Consider the following 19,666-nt stretch of genomic DNA (forward strand, 5'->3'; position numbering starts at 1 on the left):
TATGGTGGGCTGTGGATCATGTGACGTGGGTTGTGTGGTGGGCTTTGGATCATGTGACGTGGGTTGTATGGTGGGCTGTGGATCATGTGACGTGGGTTGTATGGTGGGCTGTGGATCATGTGACAAGGTTTGTATCGTGGGCTGTGAAACATGTAACGTGGGTTGTATGGTGGGCTGTGGATCATGTGACGTGGGTTGTATGGTGGGCTGTGGATCATGTGACGTGGGTTGTATGGTGGGCTGTGGATCATGTGACATGAGTTGTATGGTGGGCTGTGGATCATGTGACGTGGTTTGTATGGTGGGCTGTGGATCATGTGACGTGGGTTGTATGATGCGCTGTGGATCATGTGACGTGGGTTGTATGGTGGGCTGTGGATCATGTGACGTGGGTTGTATGGTGGGCTGTGGATCATGTGACGTGGGTTGTATGGTGGGCTGTGGATCATGTGACGTGGGTTGTATGGTGGGCTATGGATCATGTGACGTGGGTTGTATGGTGGGCTGTGGATCATGTGAGGTGGGTTGTATGGTGGGCTGTGGATCATGTGACGTGGGTTGTATGGTGGGCTATGGATCATGTGACGTGGGTTGTATGGTGGGCTGTGGATCATGTGACGTGGGTTGTGTGGTGAGCTGTGGATCATGTGACGTGGGTTGTATGGTGGGCTGTGGATCATGTGACGTGGGTTGTATGGTGGGCTGTGGATCATGTGACGTGGGTTGTATGGTGGGCTGTGGATCATGTGACGTGGGTTGTATGGTGGGCTGTGGATCATGTGACGTGGGTTGTATGGTGGGCTGTGGATCATGTGACGTGGGTTGTATGGTGGGCTGTGGATCATGTGACGTGGGTTGTATGGTGGGCTGTGGATCATGTGACGTGGGTTGTATGGTGGGCTGTGGATCATGTGACGTGGGTTGTATGGTGGGCTGTGGATCATGTGACATAGGTTGTATGGTGGGCTGTGGATCATGTGACGTGGGTTGTATGGTGGGCTGTGGATCATGTGACGTGGGTTGTATGGTGGGCTGTGGATCATGTGACGTGGGTTGTATGGTGGGCTGTGGATCATGTGATGTGGGTTGTATGGTGGGCTGTGGATCATGTGACGTGGGTTGTATGGTGGGCTGTGGATCATGTGACGTGGGTTGTATGGTGGGCTGTGGATCATGTGACGTGGGTTGTATGGTGGGCTGTGGATCATGTGACGTGAGTTGTATGGTGGGCTGTGGATCATGTGACGTGGGTTGTATGGTGGGCTGTGGATCATGTGACGTGGGTTGTATGGTGGGCTGTGGATCATGTGACAAGGTTTGTATGATGGGCTGTGGATCATGTGACGTGGGTTGTATGGTGGGCTGTGGATCATGTGACGTGGGTTGTATGGTGGGCTGTGGATCATGTGACATGAGTTGTATGGTGGGCTGTGGATCATGTGACGTGGGTTGTATGGTGGGCTGTGGATCATGTGACGTTGGTTGTATGGTGGGCTGTGGATCATGTGACATGAGTTGTATGGTGGGCTGTGGATCATGTGACGTGGGTTGTATGGTGGGCTGTGGATCATGTGACGTGGGTTGTATGGTGGGCTGTGGATCATGTGAAATGAGTTGTATGGTGGGCTGTGGATCATGTGATGTGGGTTGTATGGTGGGCTGTGGATCATGTGACGTGGTTTGTATGGTGGGCTGTGGATTATGGGACAAGGTTTGTATGGTGGGCTGTGGATCATGTGACGTGGGTTGTATGGTGGGCTGTGGATCATGTGACGTGGGTTGTATGATGGGCTGTGGATCATGTGATGTGGGTTGTATGGTGGGCTGTGGATCATGTGACGTGTTTTGTATGGTGGGCTGTGGATCATGTGAGGTGGGTTGTATGGTGGGCTGTGGATGATGTGACGTGGGTTGTATGATGGGCTGTGGATCATGTGATGTGGGTTGTATGGTGGGCTGTGGATCATGTGACGTGGTTTGTATGGTGGGCTGTGGATCATGTGAGGTGGGTTGTATGGTGGGCTGTGGATCATGTGACGTGGGTTGTATGGTGGGCTGTGGATCATGTGAGGTGGGTTGTATGGTGGGCTGTGGATCATGTGACGTGGTTTGTATGGTGGGCTGTGGATTATTGGACAAGGTTTGTATGGTGGGCTGTGGATCATGTGAGGTGCGTTGTATGGTGGGCTGTGGATCATGTGACGTGTTTTGTATGGTGGGCTGTGGATCATGTGACGTGGGTTGTATGGTGGGCTGTGGATCATGTGACGTGGGTTGTATGATGGGCTGTGGATCATGTGACGTGGGTTGTATGATGGGCTGTGGATCATGTGAGGTGGGTTGTATGGTGGTCTGTGGATCATGTGACATGGGTTGTATGATGGGCTGTGGATCATGTGACATGGGTTGTATGATGGGCTGTGGATCATGTGACGTGGGTTGTATGATGGGCTGTGCATCATGTGACGTGGGTTGTATGGTGGGCTGTGGATCATGTGACGTGGGTTGTATAGTGGGCTGTGGATCATGTGTCGTGGGTTGTATGGTGGGCTGTGGATCATGTGACGTGGGTTGTATGGTGGGCTGTGGATGATGTGACGTGGGTTGTATGGTGGGCTGTGGATGATGTGACGTGGGTTGTATGGTGGGCTGTGGATCATGTGACGTGGGTTGTGTAGTGAGCTGTGGATCATGTGACGTGGGTTGTATGATGGGCTGTGGATCATGTGACGTGGGTTGTATGGTGGGCTGTGGATCATGTGACGTGGGTTGTATGGTGGGCTGTGGATCATGTGACGTGGGTTGTATGGTGGGCTATGGATCATGTGACGTGGGTTGTATGGTGGGCTGTGGATCATGTGAGGTGGGTTGTATGGTGGGCTGTGGATAATGTGACGTGGGTTGTATGGTGGGCTATGGATCATGTGACGTGGGTTGTATGGTGGGCTGTGGATCATGTGACGTGGGTTGTGTGGTGAGCTGTGGATCATGTGACGTGGGTTGTATGGTGGGCTGTGGATCATGTGACATGAGTTGTATGGTGGGCTGTGGATCATGTGACGTGGGTTGTATGGTGGGCTGTGGATCATGTGACGTGGGTTGTATGGTGGGCTGTGGATCATGTGACATGGGTTGTATGGTGGGCTGTGGATCATGTGACGTGGGTTGTATGGTGGGCTGTGGATCATGTGACGTGGGTTGTATGGTGGGCTGTGGATCATGTGACATGAGTTGTATGGTGGGCTGTGGATCATGTGACGTGGGTTGTATGGTGGGCTGTGGATCATGTGACGTGGGTTGTATGGTGGGCTGTGGATCATGTGACGTGGGTTGTATGGTGGGCTGTGGATCATGTGACATGAGTTGTATGGTGGGCTGTGGATCATGTGAGATGTGTTGCAGTATTTGTTAGTTTTGGTGTAGTAATTTGCTTTTCAGTTGTGAGTAGTTTGCATTGTACGTGGTAATAATGCTTGTGAATTTTCTGTTTGAAGGTCGGGAAGATGTGGTGCTGAGCTACGAGACGGTATTACAGATGGAAGGTAAAGAGGCTCTATGGACAGAATACTCACCCATGTGTACAGCCTGTGTAGTGTCTCACATGTTTCTCTCTGTCTCTCTTCCTGCTGGATCTCCTCCCCTTCCTGTCATCTGCAGTTCACTACGCTCGTCCAATCATAATCCTCGGCCCTGGCAAAGACAGAGTCAACGATGACCTTCTCTCCGAGTTTCCTGATAAGTTTGGCTCCTGTGTTCCTCGTAAGTATCACATTGGTGGTGTGTGAAAGGACTGAGTATCACATTTCAATGTTTTTGTTATAATACCAAGCGTGACATTTCAGCTAAAATCCTGTAAGCTGGCATAGCTGTAACTGTGGCGAAATCAGAGGTAGTTCCTTGGTACCTCTCATATAACATGAAACGCGTCGGTATAGCAGCTGCTCCCTTCCATCTGTAGCTGTGGATATATATGATATAATGCCCTGCTCCCATCACTTATCACAGGAAACGTGTCGGTATAGCAGCTGCTCTGTTCCATCTGTAGCTGTGTATATATATATGATATAACGCTCTGCTCCCATCACTTATCACATGAAATGCGTCGGTATAGCAGCTGCTCCCTTCCATCTGTAGCTGTGGATATATATGATATAACGCTCTGCTCCCATCACTTATCACATGAAACGCGTCGGTATAGCAGCTGCTCTCTTCCATCTGTAGCTGTGGATATATATGATATAACGCTCTGCTCCCATCACTTATCACATGAAACGCGTCGGTATAGCAGCTGCTCTCTTCCATCTGTAGCTGTGGATATATATGATATAATCCCTCCTCCCATCACTTATCACATGAAACGCGTCGGTATAGCAGCTGCTCTCTTCCATCTGTAGCTGTGGATATATATATGATATAACGCTCTGCTCCCATCACTTATCACATGAAACGCGTCGGTATAGCAGCTGCTCTCTTCCATCTGTAGCTGTGGATATATATGATATAATGCTCTGCTCCCATCACTTATCACATGAAACGCGTCGGTATAGCAGCTGCTCTCTTCCATCTGTAGCTGTGGATATATATGATATAATGCCCTGCTCCCATCACTTATCACATGAAACGCGTCGGTATATTAGCTGCTTCTCTCTTCCATCTGTAGCTGTGGATATATATGATATAACGCCCTGCTCCCATCACTTATCACATGAAACGCGTCGGTATAGCAGCTGCTCTCTTCCATCTGTAGCTGTGGATATATATATGATATAACGTCCTGCTCCCATCACTTATCACATGAAACGCGTCGGTATAGCAGCTGCTCTCTTCCATCTGTAGCTGTGGATATATATGATATAACGCCCTGCTCCCATCACTTATCACATGAAACGCGTCGGTATAGCAGCTGCTCTCTTCCATCTATAGCTGTGTATATATATATGATATAATGCCTGCTCCCATCACTTATCACATGAAACGCGTCGGTATAGCAGCTGCTCTCTTCCATCTGTAGCTGTGGATATATATGATATAACGCTCTGCTCCCATCACTTATCACATGAAACGCGGCGGTATAGCAGCTGCTCTCTTCCATCTGTAGCTGTGGATATATATGATATAACGCCCTCCTCCCATCACTTATCACATGAAACGCGTCGGTATAACAGCTGCTCCCTTCCATCTGTAGCTGTGGATATATATGATATAACGCTCTGCTCCCATCACTTATCACCTGAAATGCTTCGGTATAGCAGCTGCTCTCTTCCATCTGTAGCTGTGTATATATATGATATAATGCCCTGCTCCCATCACTTATCACATGAAACGTGTCGGTATAGCAGCTGCTCTCTTCCATCTGTAGCTGTGGATATATATGATATAATACCTGCTCCCATCACTTATCACATGAAACGTGTCGGTATAGCAGCTGCTCTCTTCCATCTGTAGCTGTGGATATATATGATATAACGCCCTGCTCCCATCACTTATCACATGAAACGCGTCGGTATAGCAGCTGCTCCCTTCCATCTGTAGCTGTGGATATATATGATATAACGCCCTGCTCCCATCACTTATCACATGAAACGCGTCGGTATAACAGCTGCTCTCTTCCATCTGTAGCTGTGTATATATATGATATAACGCTCTGCTCCCATCACTTATCTTATGAAACGCGTCGGTATAGCAGCTGCTCTCTTCCATCTGTAGCTGTGTATATATATATATGATATAACGCTCTGCTCCCATCACTTATCACATGAAACGCGTCGGTATAGTAGCTGCTCTCTTCCATCTGTAGCTGTGGATATATATGATATAACGCTCTGCTCCCATCACTTATCACATGAAACGCGTCGGTATAGCAGTTGCTCTCTTCCATCTGTAGCTGTGGATATATATGATATAACGCTCTGCTCCCATCACTTATCACATGAAACGCGTCGGTATAGCAGCTGCTCTCTTCCATCGGTAGCTGTGTATATATATGATATAACGCCCTGCTCCCATCACTTATCACATGAAACGCGTCGGTATAGCAGCTGCTCTCTTCCATCTGTAGCTGTGTATATATATGATATAATGCCCTGCTCCCATCAATTATCACATGAAATGCGTCGGTATAGCAGCTGCTCTCTTCCATCTGTAGCTGTGTAAATATATATATATGATATAACGCTCTGCTCCCATCATTTATCACATGAAACGCGTCGGTATAGCAGCTGCTCTCTTCCATCTGTAGCTGTGGATATATATGATATAACGCCCTGCTCTCATCACTTATCACATGAAACGCGTCGGTATAGCAGCTGCTCTCTTCCATCTGTAGCTGTGGATATATATGATATAACGCTCTGCTCCCATCACTTATCACATGAAACGCGTCGGTATAGCAGCTGCTCTCTTCCATCTGTAGCTGTGGATATATATGATATAACGCCCTGCTCCCATCACTTATCAGATGAAACGCGTCGGTATAGCAGCTGCTCCCTTCCATCTGTAGTTGTGTATATATATGATATAACGCCTGCTCCCATCACTTATCACATGAAACGCGTCAGTATAACAGCTGCTCTCTTCCATCTGTAGCTGTGGATATATATGATATAACGCCCTGCTCTCATCACTTATCACATGAAACGCGTCGGTATAGCAGCTGCTCTCTTCCATCTGTAGCTGTGGATATATATGATATAACGCTCTGCTCCCATCACTTATCACATGAAACGCGTCGGTATAGCAGCTGCTCTCTTCCATCTGTAGCTGTGTATATATATGATATAATGCCCTGCTCCCATCAATTATCACATGAAATGCGTCGGTATAGCAGCTGCTCTCTTCCATCTGTAGCTGTGTAAATATATATATATGATATAACGCTCTGCTCCCATCATTTATCACATGAAACGCGTCGGTATAGCAGCTGCTCTCTTCCATCTGTAGCTGTGGATATATATGATATAACGCCCTGCTCTCATCACTTATCACATGAAACGCGTCGGTATAGCAGCTGCTCTCTTCCATCTGTAGCTGTGGATATATATGATATAACGCTCTGCTCCCATCACTTATCACATGAAACGCGTCGGTATAGCAGCTGCTCTCTTCCATCTGTAGCTGTGGATATATATGATATAACGCCCTGCTCCCATCACTTATCAGATGAAACGCGTCGGTATAGCAGCTGCTCCCTTCCATCTGTAGTTGTGTATATATATGATATAACGCCTGCTCCCATCACTTATCACATGAAACGCGTCAGTATAACAGCTGCTCTCTTCCATCTGTAGCTGTGGATATATATGATATAACGCCCTGCTCCCATCACTTATCACATGAAACGCGTCGGTATTGCAGCTGCTCCCTTCCATCTGTAGCTGTGTATATATATATGATATAACGCCCTGCTCCCATCACTTATCACATGAAACGCGTCGGTATTGCAGCTGCTCCCTTCCATCTGTAGCTGTGTATATATATATGATATAACGCCCTGCTCCCATCACTTATCACATGAAATGCGTCAGTATAGCAGCTGCTCTCTTCCATCCGTAGCTGTGGATATATATGATATAACGCCCTGCTCCCATCACTTATCACATGAAACGTGTCGGTATAGTAGCTGCTCTCTTCCATCTGTAGCTGTGGATATATATGATATAACGCCCTGCTCCCATCACTTATCACATGAAACGCGTCGGTATAGCAGCTGCTCTCTTCCATCTGTAGCTGTGGATATATATGATATAACGCTCTGCTCCCATCACTTATCACATGAAACGCGGCGGTATAGCAGCTGCTCTCTTCCATCTGTAGCTGTGTATATATATGATATAACGCTCTGCTCCCATCACTTATCACATGAAACACGTCAGTATTGCAGCTGCTCTCTTCCATCTGTAGCTGTGTATATATATGATATAACGCCCTGCTCCCATCACTTATCACATGAAACACATCGGTATAGTAGCTGCTCTCTTCCATCTGTAGCTGTGGATATATATGATATAACGCCCTGCTCCCATCACTTATCACATGAAACACGTCGGTATAGCAGCTGCTCTCTTCCATCTGTAGCTGTGGATATATATGATATAACGCCCTGCTCCCATCACTTATCACATGAAACGCGTCGGTATAGCAGCTGCTCCCTTCCATCTGTAGCTGTGGATATATATATGATATAACGCCCTGCTCCCATCACTTATCACATGAAACGCGTCGGTATAGCAGCTGCTCTCTTCCATCTGTAGCTGTGGATATATATGATATAATGCCTGCTCCCATCACTTATCACATGAAACGCGTCAGTATAGCAGCTGCTCTCTTCCATCTGTAGCTGTGGATATATATGATATAATGCCTGCTCCCATCACTTATCACATGAAACGCGTCGGTATAGCAGCTGCTCTCTTCCATCTGTAGCTGTGGATATATATGATATAACACTCTGCTCCCATCACTTATCACATGAAACGCGTCAGTATAGCAGCTGCTCTCTTCCATCTGTAGCTGTGGATATATATGATATAATGCCTGCTCCCATCACTTATCACATGAAACGCGTCGGTATAGCAGCTGCTCTCTTCCATCTGTAGCTGTGTATATATATGATATAACGCTCTGCTCCCATCACTTATCACATGAAACGCGTCGGTATAGCAGCTGCTCTCTTCCATCTGTAGCTGTGGATATATATGATATAACGCCCTGCTCCCATCACTTATCACATGAAACACGTCGGTATAGCAGCTGCTCTCTTCCATCTGTAGCTGTGTATATATATGATATAACGCTCTGCTCCCATCACTTATCACATGAAACACGTCAGTATTGCAGCTGCTCTCTTCCATCTGTAGCTGTGTATATATATGATATAACGCCCTGCTCCCATCACTTATCACATGAAACGCGTCGGTATAGCAGCTGCTCTCTTCCATCTGTAGCTGTGGATATATATGATATAACACTCTGCTCCCATCACTTATCACATGAAACGCGTCAGTATAGCAGCTGCTCTCTTCCATCTGTAGCTGTGGATATATATGATATAACGCCCTGCTCCCATCACTTATCACATGAAACGCGTCAGTATAGCAGCTGCTCTCTTCCATCTGTAGCTGTGTATATATATATGATATAACGCTCTGCTCCCATCACTTATCACATGAAACGCGTCGGTATAGCAGCTGCTCTCTTCCATCTGTAGCTGTGTATATATATGATATAACGCTCTGCTCCCATCACTTATCACATGAAACGCGTCGGTATAGCAGCTGCTCTCTTCCATCTGTAGCTGTGTATATATATGATATAACGCTCTGCTCCCATCACTTATCACATGAAACGCGTCAGTATAGCAGCTGCTCTCTTCCATCTGTAGCTGTGGATATATATGATATAACGCCCTGCTCCCATCACTTATCACATGAAACGCGTCAGTATAGCAGCTGCTCCCTTCCATCTGTAGCTGTGGATATATATGATATAATGCCTGCTCCCATCACTTATCACATGAAACGCGTCGGTCATGCTACTGTTGTGTAATGTGATTGGAATGTTTATCCAAACTTCATGTAAGGTTTCAGACTCTTAGAATGTTTAGTCTGCATAAAAATGAAATTGTCCAGAATTTCCATGCGAATTCCCCGTGCCCCTCGTTCCAGCCCTCTTCCTTGTGTGATGGGGACCCTGTTTTTTCTGTATTGTGACCATCATGGCCACCCACCTTATCTGAGTGTCACACCACGTAATGGCATCACCAGCTCATAGCCTGGTCCTCAATATGTCCTCTGTTATCCTAACTCCCTCTTGTGACTTTCCTTACAGACACGACGCGTCCCAAGCGGGACTATGAGGTAGACGGCCGGGACTATCACTTTGTGTCCTCACGGGAGAAGATGGAGAAGGACATTCAAGGTCACAAATTTATTGAAGCTGGCCAGTATAACGGGCACTTATATGGAACCAGTGTGCAGAGTGTCCGGGAGGTGGCCGAGCAAGTAAGGATGGATTCATAGAAGCATGGTAGACATCAGCTCCAGTGACTGGAGAGCTTCATTCATAATGTCCTCTCATTGGTGTTGTGTCCATTGTGGCAAACCTGGAATATTATTATATGTCATTAGGCAGTATAATATCAGCGTCTTTATCCAAAGCGTGCTGCCAAATAATTGGTCCTCATCAACAATAGTCAAACTCAAATCCCAAATTCAGTGCACATGTCTTCGGAATGTAAAATCTTTCACCACTACATGTTTCAGCACATGCCTTTAGTGCCAACTAGTTGGGATATACAACTGAGCTTACCAAATTGCAGGGGTCCTGAATTACAAGGTCATATAGCATATAATAGATAGTAAAACTCCAAGGAACCAGTGTAAAACTCCAAGGAACCAGTGTAAAACTCCAAGGAACCATTGTAAAACTCCAAAGAACCAGTGTAAAACTCAGAGGAACCAGTGTAACACTCAGAGGAACCAGTGTAAAACTCAGAGGAACCAGTGTAACACTCAGAGGAACCAGTGTAAAACTCAGAGGAACCAGTGTAAAACTCCAAAGAACCAGTGTAAACTTCCAAAGAACTGTGCACTGAGTTTGGGATTTAACCTCCTCAGCGGTATGGACGAATATATCCATCCATCACCGCCGGAGGTCGCCGCTCAGGCCCTGCTGGGCCGATTTTTACAAAATAAAAAGCAGCACACGCAGCCGGCACTTTGCCAGCCGCGTGTGCTGCCTGATCGTCGCCGCTCTGCGGCGATCCGCCGCGAGCAGCGGCGAAAGAGCGCCCGAGCCCTGCGCAGCCGGAACAAAAGTTCCGGCCAGCGCTAAGGGCTGGATCGGAGGCGGCTGACGTCAGGACGTCGGCTGACGTCCATGACGTCACTCCGCTCGTCGCTATGGCGACGATGTAAGCAAAACAAGGAAGGCTGCTCATTGCGGCCTTCCTTGTTTATTCTGGGCGCCGGAGGCGATCGGAAGAACGCCTCCGGAGCGCCCTCTAGTGGGCTTTCATGCAGCCAACTTTCAGTTGGCTGCATGAAACAGTTTTTTTTTTATTTAAAAAAAACCCTCCCGCAGCCTCCCTGGCGATCTTAATAGAACGCCAGGGAGGTTAAATTATGCTATTGATGTTGTCTGTAACCTTGTTTACTTATTCAATCAAAGGTCTCAGATAACTAAGACCAGGACAAGCCGAGTTTTGCTAGAATCTTCTGCAAGGGTTGGTTCATACGGTGAGCGATTGCGCTCAGTTTGCTGATTGCCATCGATTGGCAAATCGATACAGCAGTGTCAACCTATGAGGGTGTTCTCACAGCAGCCTTTCGACTTTGAGAATATCAAAAACGTGCTGCCTGTACCATTTTAGAGTGATTTTTCTTAAATAAATGTGCAAAAAATGCGCATTCCTTTAAAAATTGGTGTGAAAATCACTGCAAAATCTCAATCGTACAGGGCTCAGCAATGTTGTTTTGTAGTGGGAACTAGGCCATACTATAACGTTATCAGGGAAATTTAGACTTCTCTGGAAACTTCTGTGTGTGGTCTATATAAGGGGTAGGTGAGCTGTGTTTAAGGAAGAGGTTGCTGCTGAACTAGTTGCCAGTCTGCTGTATTTTTTTATGGAGTTTTGCTACTGCGTGAGATGGAGTGTTACTACTGCATGAGATGGATTTTTACTACTGTGTGAGATGTAGCTTTGCTACTGTGTGAGATGGAGTTTTACTACAGTGTGAGATGTAGTTTTGCTACTGCGTGAGATGGAGTTTTTCTACTGTGTGAGATGGAGTTTTGCTACTGTGTGAGATGGAGTGTTTCTACTGCACGAGATGGATTTTTACTACTGTGTGAGATTTAGCTTTGCTACTGTGTGAGATGGAGTTTTACTACAGTGTGAGATGGAGTTTTGCTACTGCGTGAGATGGAGTTTTGCTACTGCGTGAGATGGAGTTTTACTACTGCGTGAGATGGAGTTTTACTACTGCATGAGATAAAGTTTTGCTACTGTGTGAGATGACGTTTTGCTACTGCATGAGATGAAATGTTGCTACTGCGTGAGATTGAGTTTTACTACTGCGTGAGATGGATTTTTACTACAGTGTGAGATGGAGTTTTGCTACTGCGTGAGATGGAGTTTTGCTACTGCGTGAGATGGAGTTTTACTACTGCGTGAGATGGAGTTTTACTACAGTGTGAGATGGAGTTTTACTACTGCGTGAGATGGAGTTTTACTACTGCATGAGATGGAGTTTTGCTACTGCGTGAGATGGAGTTTTGCTACTGCGTGAGATAGAGTTTTACTACAGTATGAGATGGAGTTTTACTACAGTGTGAGATGGAGTTTTACTACTGCGTGAGATGGAGTTTTACTACTGCGTGAGATGGAGTTTTGCTACTGCGTGAGATGGAGTTTTACTACTGCGTGAGATGGAGTTTTACTACTGCGTGAGATGGAGTTTTACTACTGCGTGAGATGGAGTTTTACTACTGCGTGAGATGGAGTTTTACTACTGCGTGAGATGGAGTTTTACTACTGCGTGAGATGGAGTTTTACTACTGCGTGAGTGTAACAGTTGGGTGTTATAACTCAGACGTCTGATTATGTGGTGATCTGCAGAATCACCAATAATACAAGTATAGCTAACAGATATACTGAGTGTATAGTGCTTGGTGCAACCGTAACTCAATAGTTTTGCGAGACCTCACCAGAGGAGCTGGTAAGGTACTATCAGTATAAATACTGTAATAATAACCAGACCTTACCAGAGGAGCTGGCAAGATACTAATGAAGGAGTATCGCTAATCTTTACCAGAGGAGCTGGTAAAGAGTTAAACAGTTGGAGTGCGTCAAATAACCAGACCTTTCCAGAGGGGCTGGAAAGGTAACAGCAAAGGAAATACAGAAATAGTATAACTAGTCCTCACCAGAGGGGCTGGAGAAGTACTAGCAAAGAAAGCGACTGTATAGTTTAGCCAAACCTTCCCAGAGGAGCTGGAAAGGTACTATCAGTTACTATCGAGCCAGTTAGGCTATACCTCACCAGAAGAGCTGGTGGGTATATAGTACAACACCTCACCAGTGGCTAGGGCCCACTGGTGAGTAGAGAGGTCAGGCAGGCAAGGTTCGGCAACAGAGAGGTAAGTATCAGTACAGAATCACAAGGCAGAAGAGTAGTGAGTAAACAAGCAGAGGTTCAGCAACTAGTCAGATAGGCAGAAGTACAGAAACGATAAGCAGAAGCAAGGTCAGAGTATAGCCAGAATCATACACAGGTAATCAAATAACAATCATATGACAATAGTCCTAGTCTTGTGTGAAATCCCTGGTTTCCTCCCAGAGCAAAGCACACCGGATACTAGTCTAAGATCTAAGGCGCTAACACAAAGTATTCACGACAGCAGACAATGAGCAAATGGAGAATGAAGGCTTATGAAGCAGAGGAAGACTCTCCGCCACTCCCACCATGGAATCAACCAATCCGAGCGGCGAGAGTCACCTCAGACGTCAGCCGACCGGCAGGTCAGCTGATGCGCCTTCTACCTGCATAAAGGTCCTGTCTCCGCGCGCGCCCGCGCGAGACAGAGACCTTATGAGCAGGAGACAGCACCGTTCCCGGTGTGCTAAACGCTGACGGAGCGGATGATTGCTGAGTGCCGGGGAGAAAGGCGGCTGCAGACACCCCCTGCGAGTCAGCAGCCGCCAAGTCAGTAATCGTTACAGTGAGATGTAGCTTTGCTACTGCGTGAAATGGAGTTTTACTACAGTGTGAGATGGAGTTTTGCTACTGCGTGAGATGGAGTTTTATTACTGCATGAAATGGAGTTTTACTACTGCGTGAGATGGAGTTTTACTACAGTGTGAGATGGAGTTTTACTACAGTGTGAGATGGAGTTTTACTACTGCGTGAAATGGAGTTTTGCTACTGCGTGAGATGGAGTTTTGATACTGCGTGAGATGGAGTTTTGCTACTGCGTGACATGGAGTTTTACTACTGTGTGAGATGGAGTTTTGCTACTGCGTGAGATGGAGTTTTACTACTGTGTGAGATGGAGTTTTACTACAGTGTGAGATGGAGTTTTACTTCAGTGTGAAATGGAGTTTTGCTACTGCGTGAGATGGAGTTTTGCTACTGCGTGACATGGAGTTTTACTACTGTGTGAGATGGAGTTTTGCTACTGCGTGAGATGGAGTTTTACTACTGTGTGAGATGGAGTTTTACTATTGTGTGAGATGGAGTTTTACTACAGTGTGAGATGGATTTTTACTACTGCGTGAAATGGAGTTTTGCTACTGCGTGAGATGGAGTTTTGCTACTGCGTGAGATGGAGTTTTGCTACTATGTGAGATGGAGTTTTATTACTGCATAAAATGGAGTTTTACTACTGCGTGAGATGGAGTTTTACTATTGCGTGAGATGGAGTTTTACTACAGTGTGAGATGGACTTTTACTACTGCGTGAAATGGAGTTTTGCTACTGCGTGAGATGGAGTTTTGCTACTGCGTGAGATGGAGTTTTGCTACTGCGTGAGATGGAGTTTTACTACTGCGTGAGATGGAGTTTTACTACTGCGTGAGATGGAGTTTTACTATTGTGTGAGATGGAGTTTTACTACAGTGTGAGATGGAGTTTTGCTATTGCGTGAGATGAAGTTTTGCTACTGCGTGAGATGGAGTTTTACTACTGCGTGAGATGGAGTTTTACTACTGCGTGAGATGGAGTTTTACTACAGTGTGAGATGGACTTTTACTACAGTGTGAGGTGGATTTTTGCTATTGCATGAGATGGAGTTTTACTACTGAGTGAGATGGAGTTTTACTACTGTGTGAGATGGAGTTTTACTACAGTGTGAGATGGAGTTTTGCTATTGCGTGAGATGAAGTTTTGCTACTGCGTAAGATGAAATTTTTCTACTGCGTGAGATGGAGTTTTACTACTGCGTGAAATGGAGTTTTACTACTGGGTGAGATGGAGTTTTACTACAGTGTGAGATGGATTTTTACTACTGCGTGAAATGGAGTTTTGCTACTGCGTGAGATGGAGTTTTGCTACTGCGTGAGATGGAGTTTTGCTACTGCGTGAGATGGAGTTTTACTATTGTGTGAGATGGAGTTTTACTACAGTGTGAGATGGAGTTTTGCTATTGCGTGAGATGAAGTTTTGCTACTGCGTGAGATGGAGTTTTACTACTGCGTGAGATGGAGTTTTACTACTGCGTGAGATGGAGTTTTACTACTGTGTGAGATGGAGTTTTGCTACTGCGTGAGATGGAGTTTTACTACTGTGTGAGATGGAGTTTTACTATTGTGTGAGATGGAGTTTTACTACAGTGTGAGATGGAGTTTTGCTACTATGTGAGATGGAGTTTTATTACTGCATAAAATGGAGTTTTACTACTGCGTGAGATGGAGTTTTACTATTGCGGGAGGTGGAGTTTTACTACAGTGTGAGATGGATTTTTGCTACTGCGTGAGATGGAGTTTTGCTACTGCGTGAGATTGAGTTTTGCTACTGCGTGAGATGGAGTTTTGCTACTGCGTGAGATGGAGTTTTACTACTGCGTGAGATGGAGTTTTACTACTGCGTGAGATGGAGTTTTACTATTGTGTGAGATGGAGTTTTACTACAGTGTGAGATGGAGTTTTGCTATTGCGTGAGATGGAGTTTTACTACTGCGTGAGATGGAGTTTTACTACTGCGTGAGATGGAGTTTTACTACTGTGCGAGATGGAGTTTTACTACTGTGTGAGATGGAGTTTTACTACAGTGTGAGATGGACTTTTACTACAGTGTGAGGTGGATTTTTGCTATTGCATGAGATGGAGTTTTACTACTGAGTGAGATGGAGTTTTACTACTGTGTGAGATGGAGTTTTACTACAGTGTGAGATGGAGTTTTGCTATTGCGTGAGATGAAGTTTTGCTACTGCGTAAGATGAAATTTTTCTACTGCGTGAGATGGAGTTTTACTACTGCGTGAAATGGAGTTTTACTACTGGGTGAGATGGAGTTTTACTACAGTGTGAGATGGATTTTTACTACTGCGTGAAATGGAGTTTTGCTACTGCGTGAGATGGAGTTTTGCTACTGCGTGAGATGGAGTTTTACTATTGTGTGAGATGGAGTTTTACTACAGTGTGAGATGGAGTTTTGCTATTGCGTGAGATGAAGTTTTGCTACTGCGTGAGATGGCGTTTTACTACTGTGTGAGATGGAGTTTTACTACTGCGTGAGATGGAGTTTTGCTATTGCGTGAGATGAAGTTTTGCTACTGCGTAAGATGAAATTTTTCTACTGCGTGAGATGGAGTTTTACTACTGCGTGAAATGGAGTTTTACTACTGGGTGAGATGGAGTTTTACTACAGTGTGAGATGGATTTTTACTACTGCGTGAAATGGAGTTTTGCTACTGCGTGAGATGGAGTTTTGCTACTGCGTGAGATGGAGTTTTACTATTGTGTGAGATGGAGTTTTACTACAGTGTGAGATGGAGTTTTACTACTGCGTGAGATGAAGTTTTGCTACTGCGTGAGATGGCGTTTTACTACTGTGTGAGATGGAGTTTTGCTATTGCGTGAGATGAAATTTTTCTACTGCGTGAGATGGAGTTTTACTACTGCGTGAAATGGAGTTTTACTACTGGGTGAGATGGAGTTTTACTACAGTGTGAGATGGAGTTTTGCTATTGCGTGAGATGAAGTTTTGCTACTGCGTGAGATGGAGTTTTGCTACTGCGTGAGATGGAGTTTTACTACAGTGTGAGACGGAGTTTTGCTACTGCGTGAGATGGAGTTTTGCTACTGCGTGAGATGAAGTTTTGCTACTGCGTGAGATGGAGTTTTACTACAGTGTGAGATGGAGTTTTGCTACTGCGTGGGATGGAGTTTTGCTACTGCGTGAGATGGAGTTTTGCTACTGCGTGAGATGGAGTTTTGCTACTGCGTGAGATGTGTGCGTGAGATGGAGTTTTGCTACTGCGTGAGATGGAGTTTTACTACTGCATGAGATGGAGTTTTACTACTGCATGAGATGGAGTTTTACTACTGCGTGAGATGGAGTTTTGCTACTGCGTGAGATGGAGTTTTACTACTGTGTGAGATGGAGTTTTGCTACTGCGTGAGATGGAGTTTTGCTACTGCGTGAGATAGAGTTTTGCTACTGCGTGAGATGGAGTTTTACTACTGCGTGAGATGGAGTTTTACTACTGCGTGAGATGGAGTTTTGCTACTGCATGAGATGGAGTTTTACTACTGCATGAGATGGAGTTTTACTACAGTGTGAGATGGAGTTTTTCTACTGTGTGAGATGGAGTTTTGCTACTGCGTGAGATGGAGTTTTACTACTGCGTGGGATGGAGTTTTGCTACTGCATGAGATTGAGTTTTGCTACTGCGTGAGATGGAGTTTTGCTACTGCGTGAGATGGAGTTTTACTACTGCGTGAGATGGAGTTTTACTACTGCGTGAGATGGAGTTTTACTACTGCGTGAGATGGAGTTTTGCTACTGCATGAGATGGAGTTTTACTAGTGTGAGATGGAGTTTTTCTACTGTGTGAGATGGAGTTTTGCTACTGCGTGAGATGGAGTTTTACTACTGCGTGGGATGGAGTTTTGCTACTGCATGAGATGGAGTTTTGCTACTGTGTGAGATGGAGTTTTGCTACTGCGTGAGATGGAGTTTTACTACTGTGTGAGATGGAGATCTCTAGGGTGGGGCGGCCCTTGAGAAGTGCTGCAGGTGCGCATGGGAGTGAGAAATGAAGTCCTCTTATGCGGTCAAAATTCTATTAACCCTTTGCACTCTCGCATGCAAATGTTCAAACAAATGCAATCATAGATTCACTCATCCAGGCACAACTGTTATCCCTACAGCTAAATTACAAGCCGGGGTTTTATTTCACAGAAGAATGCATTCTTATGCTTAGTCACCTATACTGCGCAGAAGTACCCAGGTAAACATAGGTGTCCTAACTCTGGCCCTGTAACATGCATAGTGCAGACATGCAAACACATTCATTGCATCAAACCTATCAATGGATTAGGAGCAGACATCCTGATGTCCTCTCCTGGGACAGATAGCGCATCCTTACCTGGGTACTTCTGCGCAGTATAGGTGACTAAGCATAAGAATGCATCTTCTGTGAACTAAGACCCCGGCTTGTAACTTAGCCGCAGGGATAACAGTTGTGCCTGGATGAGTAAATCTGTGAATGCATTTGTTTGAACATTTGCATGCAAGAGTGCGAAGGGTTAATAGGTTTTTGCTGTTTTCTGGCCACACCCCCTTCAGCACCTCCCTTTCCTTAATAACTTATTTAATGTCCTAACTAGAGGCGATGTGCCTGGATATACGTGCTTTTCTCTTATGCGGTCAGGTGGAGATGATTGGAAAAACGTAGGGGGCGGGCAGGTCAGGGCCGGCCCGCTCATGAGGCGGGGTGAAACTTTTGCCTCAGGCGGCAAAGTTCTAGGGGCGTCATCCGCCCGTCCGTGGGTGCGGGGGTGCCGGCCGCCGAGCTGGAGGGGTAGCTGCCAGGACCGGGGGTATTGGGCCTAGTGGTGGGGAGGGGGGTCGGACCCCCCCCCTCCCTCGCCTGGGTCCCCCGATCTGCGCTCCCCTCCAGCTTTAAATGTAGCGTAAGCAGCCGACAGACAGTAAGAGGCACGGGCGGGGGATCACTCACCTCTTCCTCGTTCCAGCGTGCGCTCCACTGACGTCACTTCCTGCAACGCCGACCCACTGTATTGTACGTGGCCGGCGTTGCAGGAAGTGACGTCAAAACTTGCCTCAGGCGGCAAAAAGTCTAGGGCCGGCCCTGGGGCAGGTATATATTTGTGGACAAGGTCAGAGATGTAGGTTGGGCAGGTCATGTGCACAGATTTTTAGGCCAAGCACAGAAACTTGAAGCTGATCCTCAATCAGATAGGGCTTTGCTGAGGGGGATGTGGATGCAGAGCGGTGGGAAGAATAGATAAGTCTGGCTGCTGCATTCATGACTGACTGAAAGGGTGCAACGCATTTCAAGGGGAGGCCAGACAGTACGGCATTGCAATAGTCAGGGTTGGCATTGATAGATGGGGGCATGAATGAGGTGCTTGGTAGTGTCTGGAGTCAGGAAGGGATAGATCTTGGAGATGTTGTGGAGGTGGAAATTGCTGGTTTTGGTAACATTTTGGATGTGGTGGCCGAAGGAGAGAGCAGAGTGCAGGGTGGCCAAGGCAGCGGAGCTGGGAAATGGAGCAGATGGTTGTGCTGTTGATCGTGATGTGAATATCTGGGGGGGGGGGTGGAATCTGGTGTTCAGGGAGATTGACCGGCACCCTTTATGTCAGAGGAAAGGTGAAAATGGAAAATAGCAGAGAAGAATTCATACTCATCTCATTTATGGACAGTCCTTTTTTCGTGTGGAGCCTCCTCTTCATCAATGCCATTCTCCTGATGCTGTGACGTTCTTCAGCCACCAGCACCCGCCCTTTCTTGTCACACAAACTTCCAGGTAACAGAAAAGATGCTTCCAATGTTCCTGCAGCAGAAAAGGGTGGGGAGTTTGTGGCCATCATGATAGGGTATAGCTTATTCCTTAGTATAAACAACCATTTACCCCACCCCGAAACCTCTTAACACTACATAATAAACACACAGACTACCATGGCAACTTGGATAAATTTA

At 46.1% G+C, this 19,666-nt stretch overlaps 1 protein-coding gene across 8 annotated transcripts in view; it reads left to right on the forward strand.

The window, feature by feature from the left end:
- DLG4 (discs large MAGUK scaffold protein 4) overlaps nt 1-19,666 on the forward strand; it is a 508,272-nt gene that overhangs the window by 440,044 nt on the left and 48,562 nt on the right. For all 8 annotated transcript variants that reach the window (XM_068273811.1, XM_068273814.1, XM_068273812.1 and 5 more), the window contains 3 exons: nt 3,495-3,542; nt 3,658-3,759; nt 9,826-9,998. In XM_068273811.1, coding sequence (XP_068129912.1) covers nt 3,495-3,542; nt 3,658-3,759; nt 9,826-9,998 — 323 coding nt within the window. The remainder of the gene's footprint in view (nt 1-3,494; nt 3,543-3,657; nt 3,760-9,825; nt 9,999-19,666) is intronic.

Source organism: Hyperolius riggenbachi, chromosome 3 (genome assembly GCF_040937935.1).
Source record: "Hyperolius riggenbachi isolate aHypRig1 chromosome 3, aHypRig1.pri, whole genome shotgun sequence".
In the NCBI taxonomy this organism is placed as follows: domain Eukaryota; kingdom Metazoa; phylum Chordata; class Amphibia; order Anura; family Hyperoliidae; genus Hyperolius; species Hyperolius riggenbachi.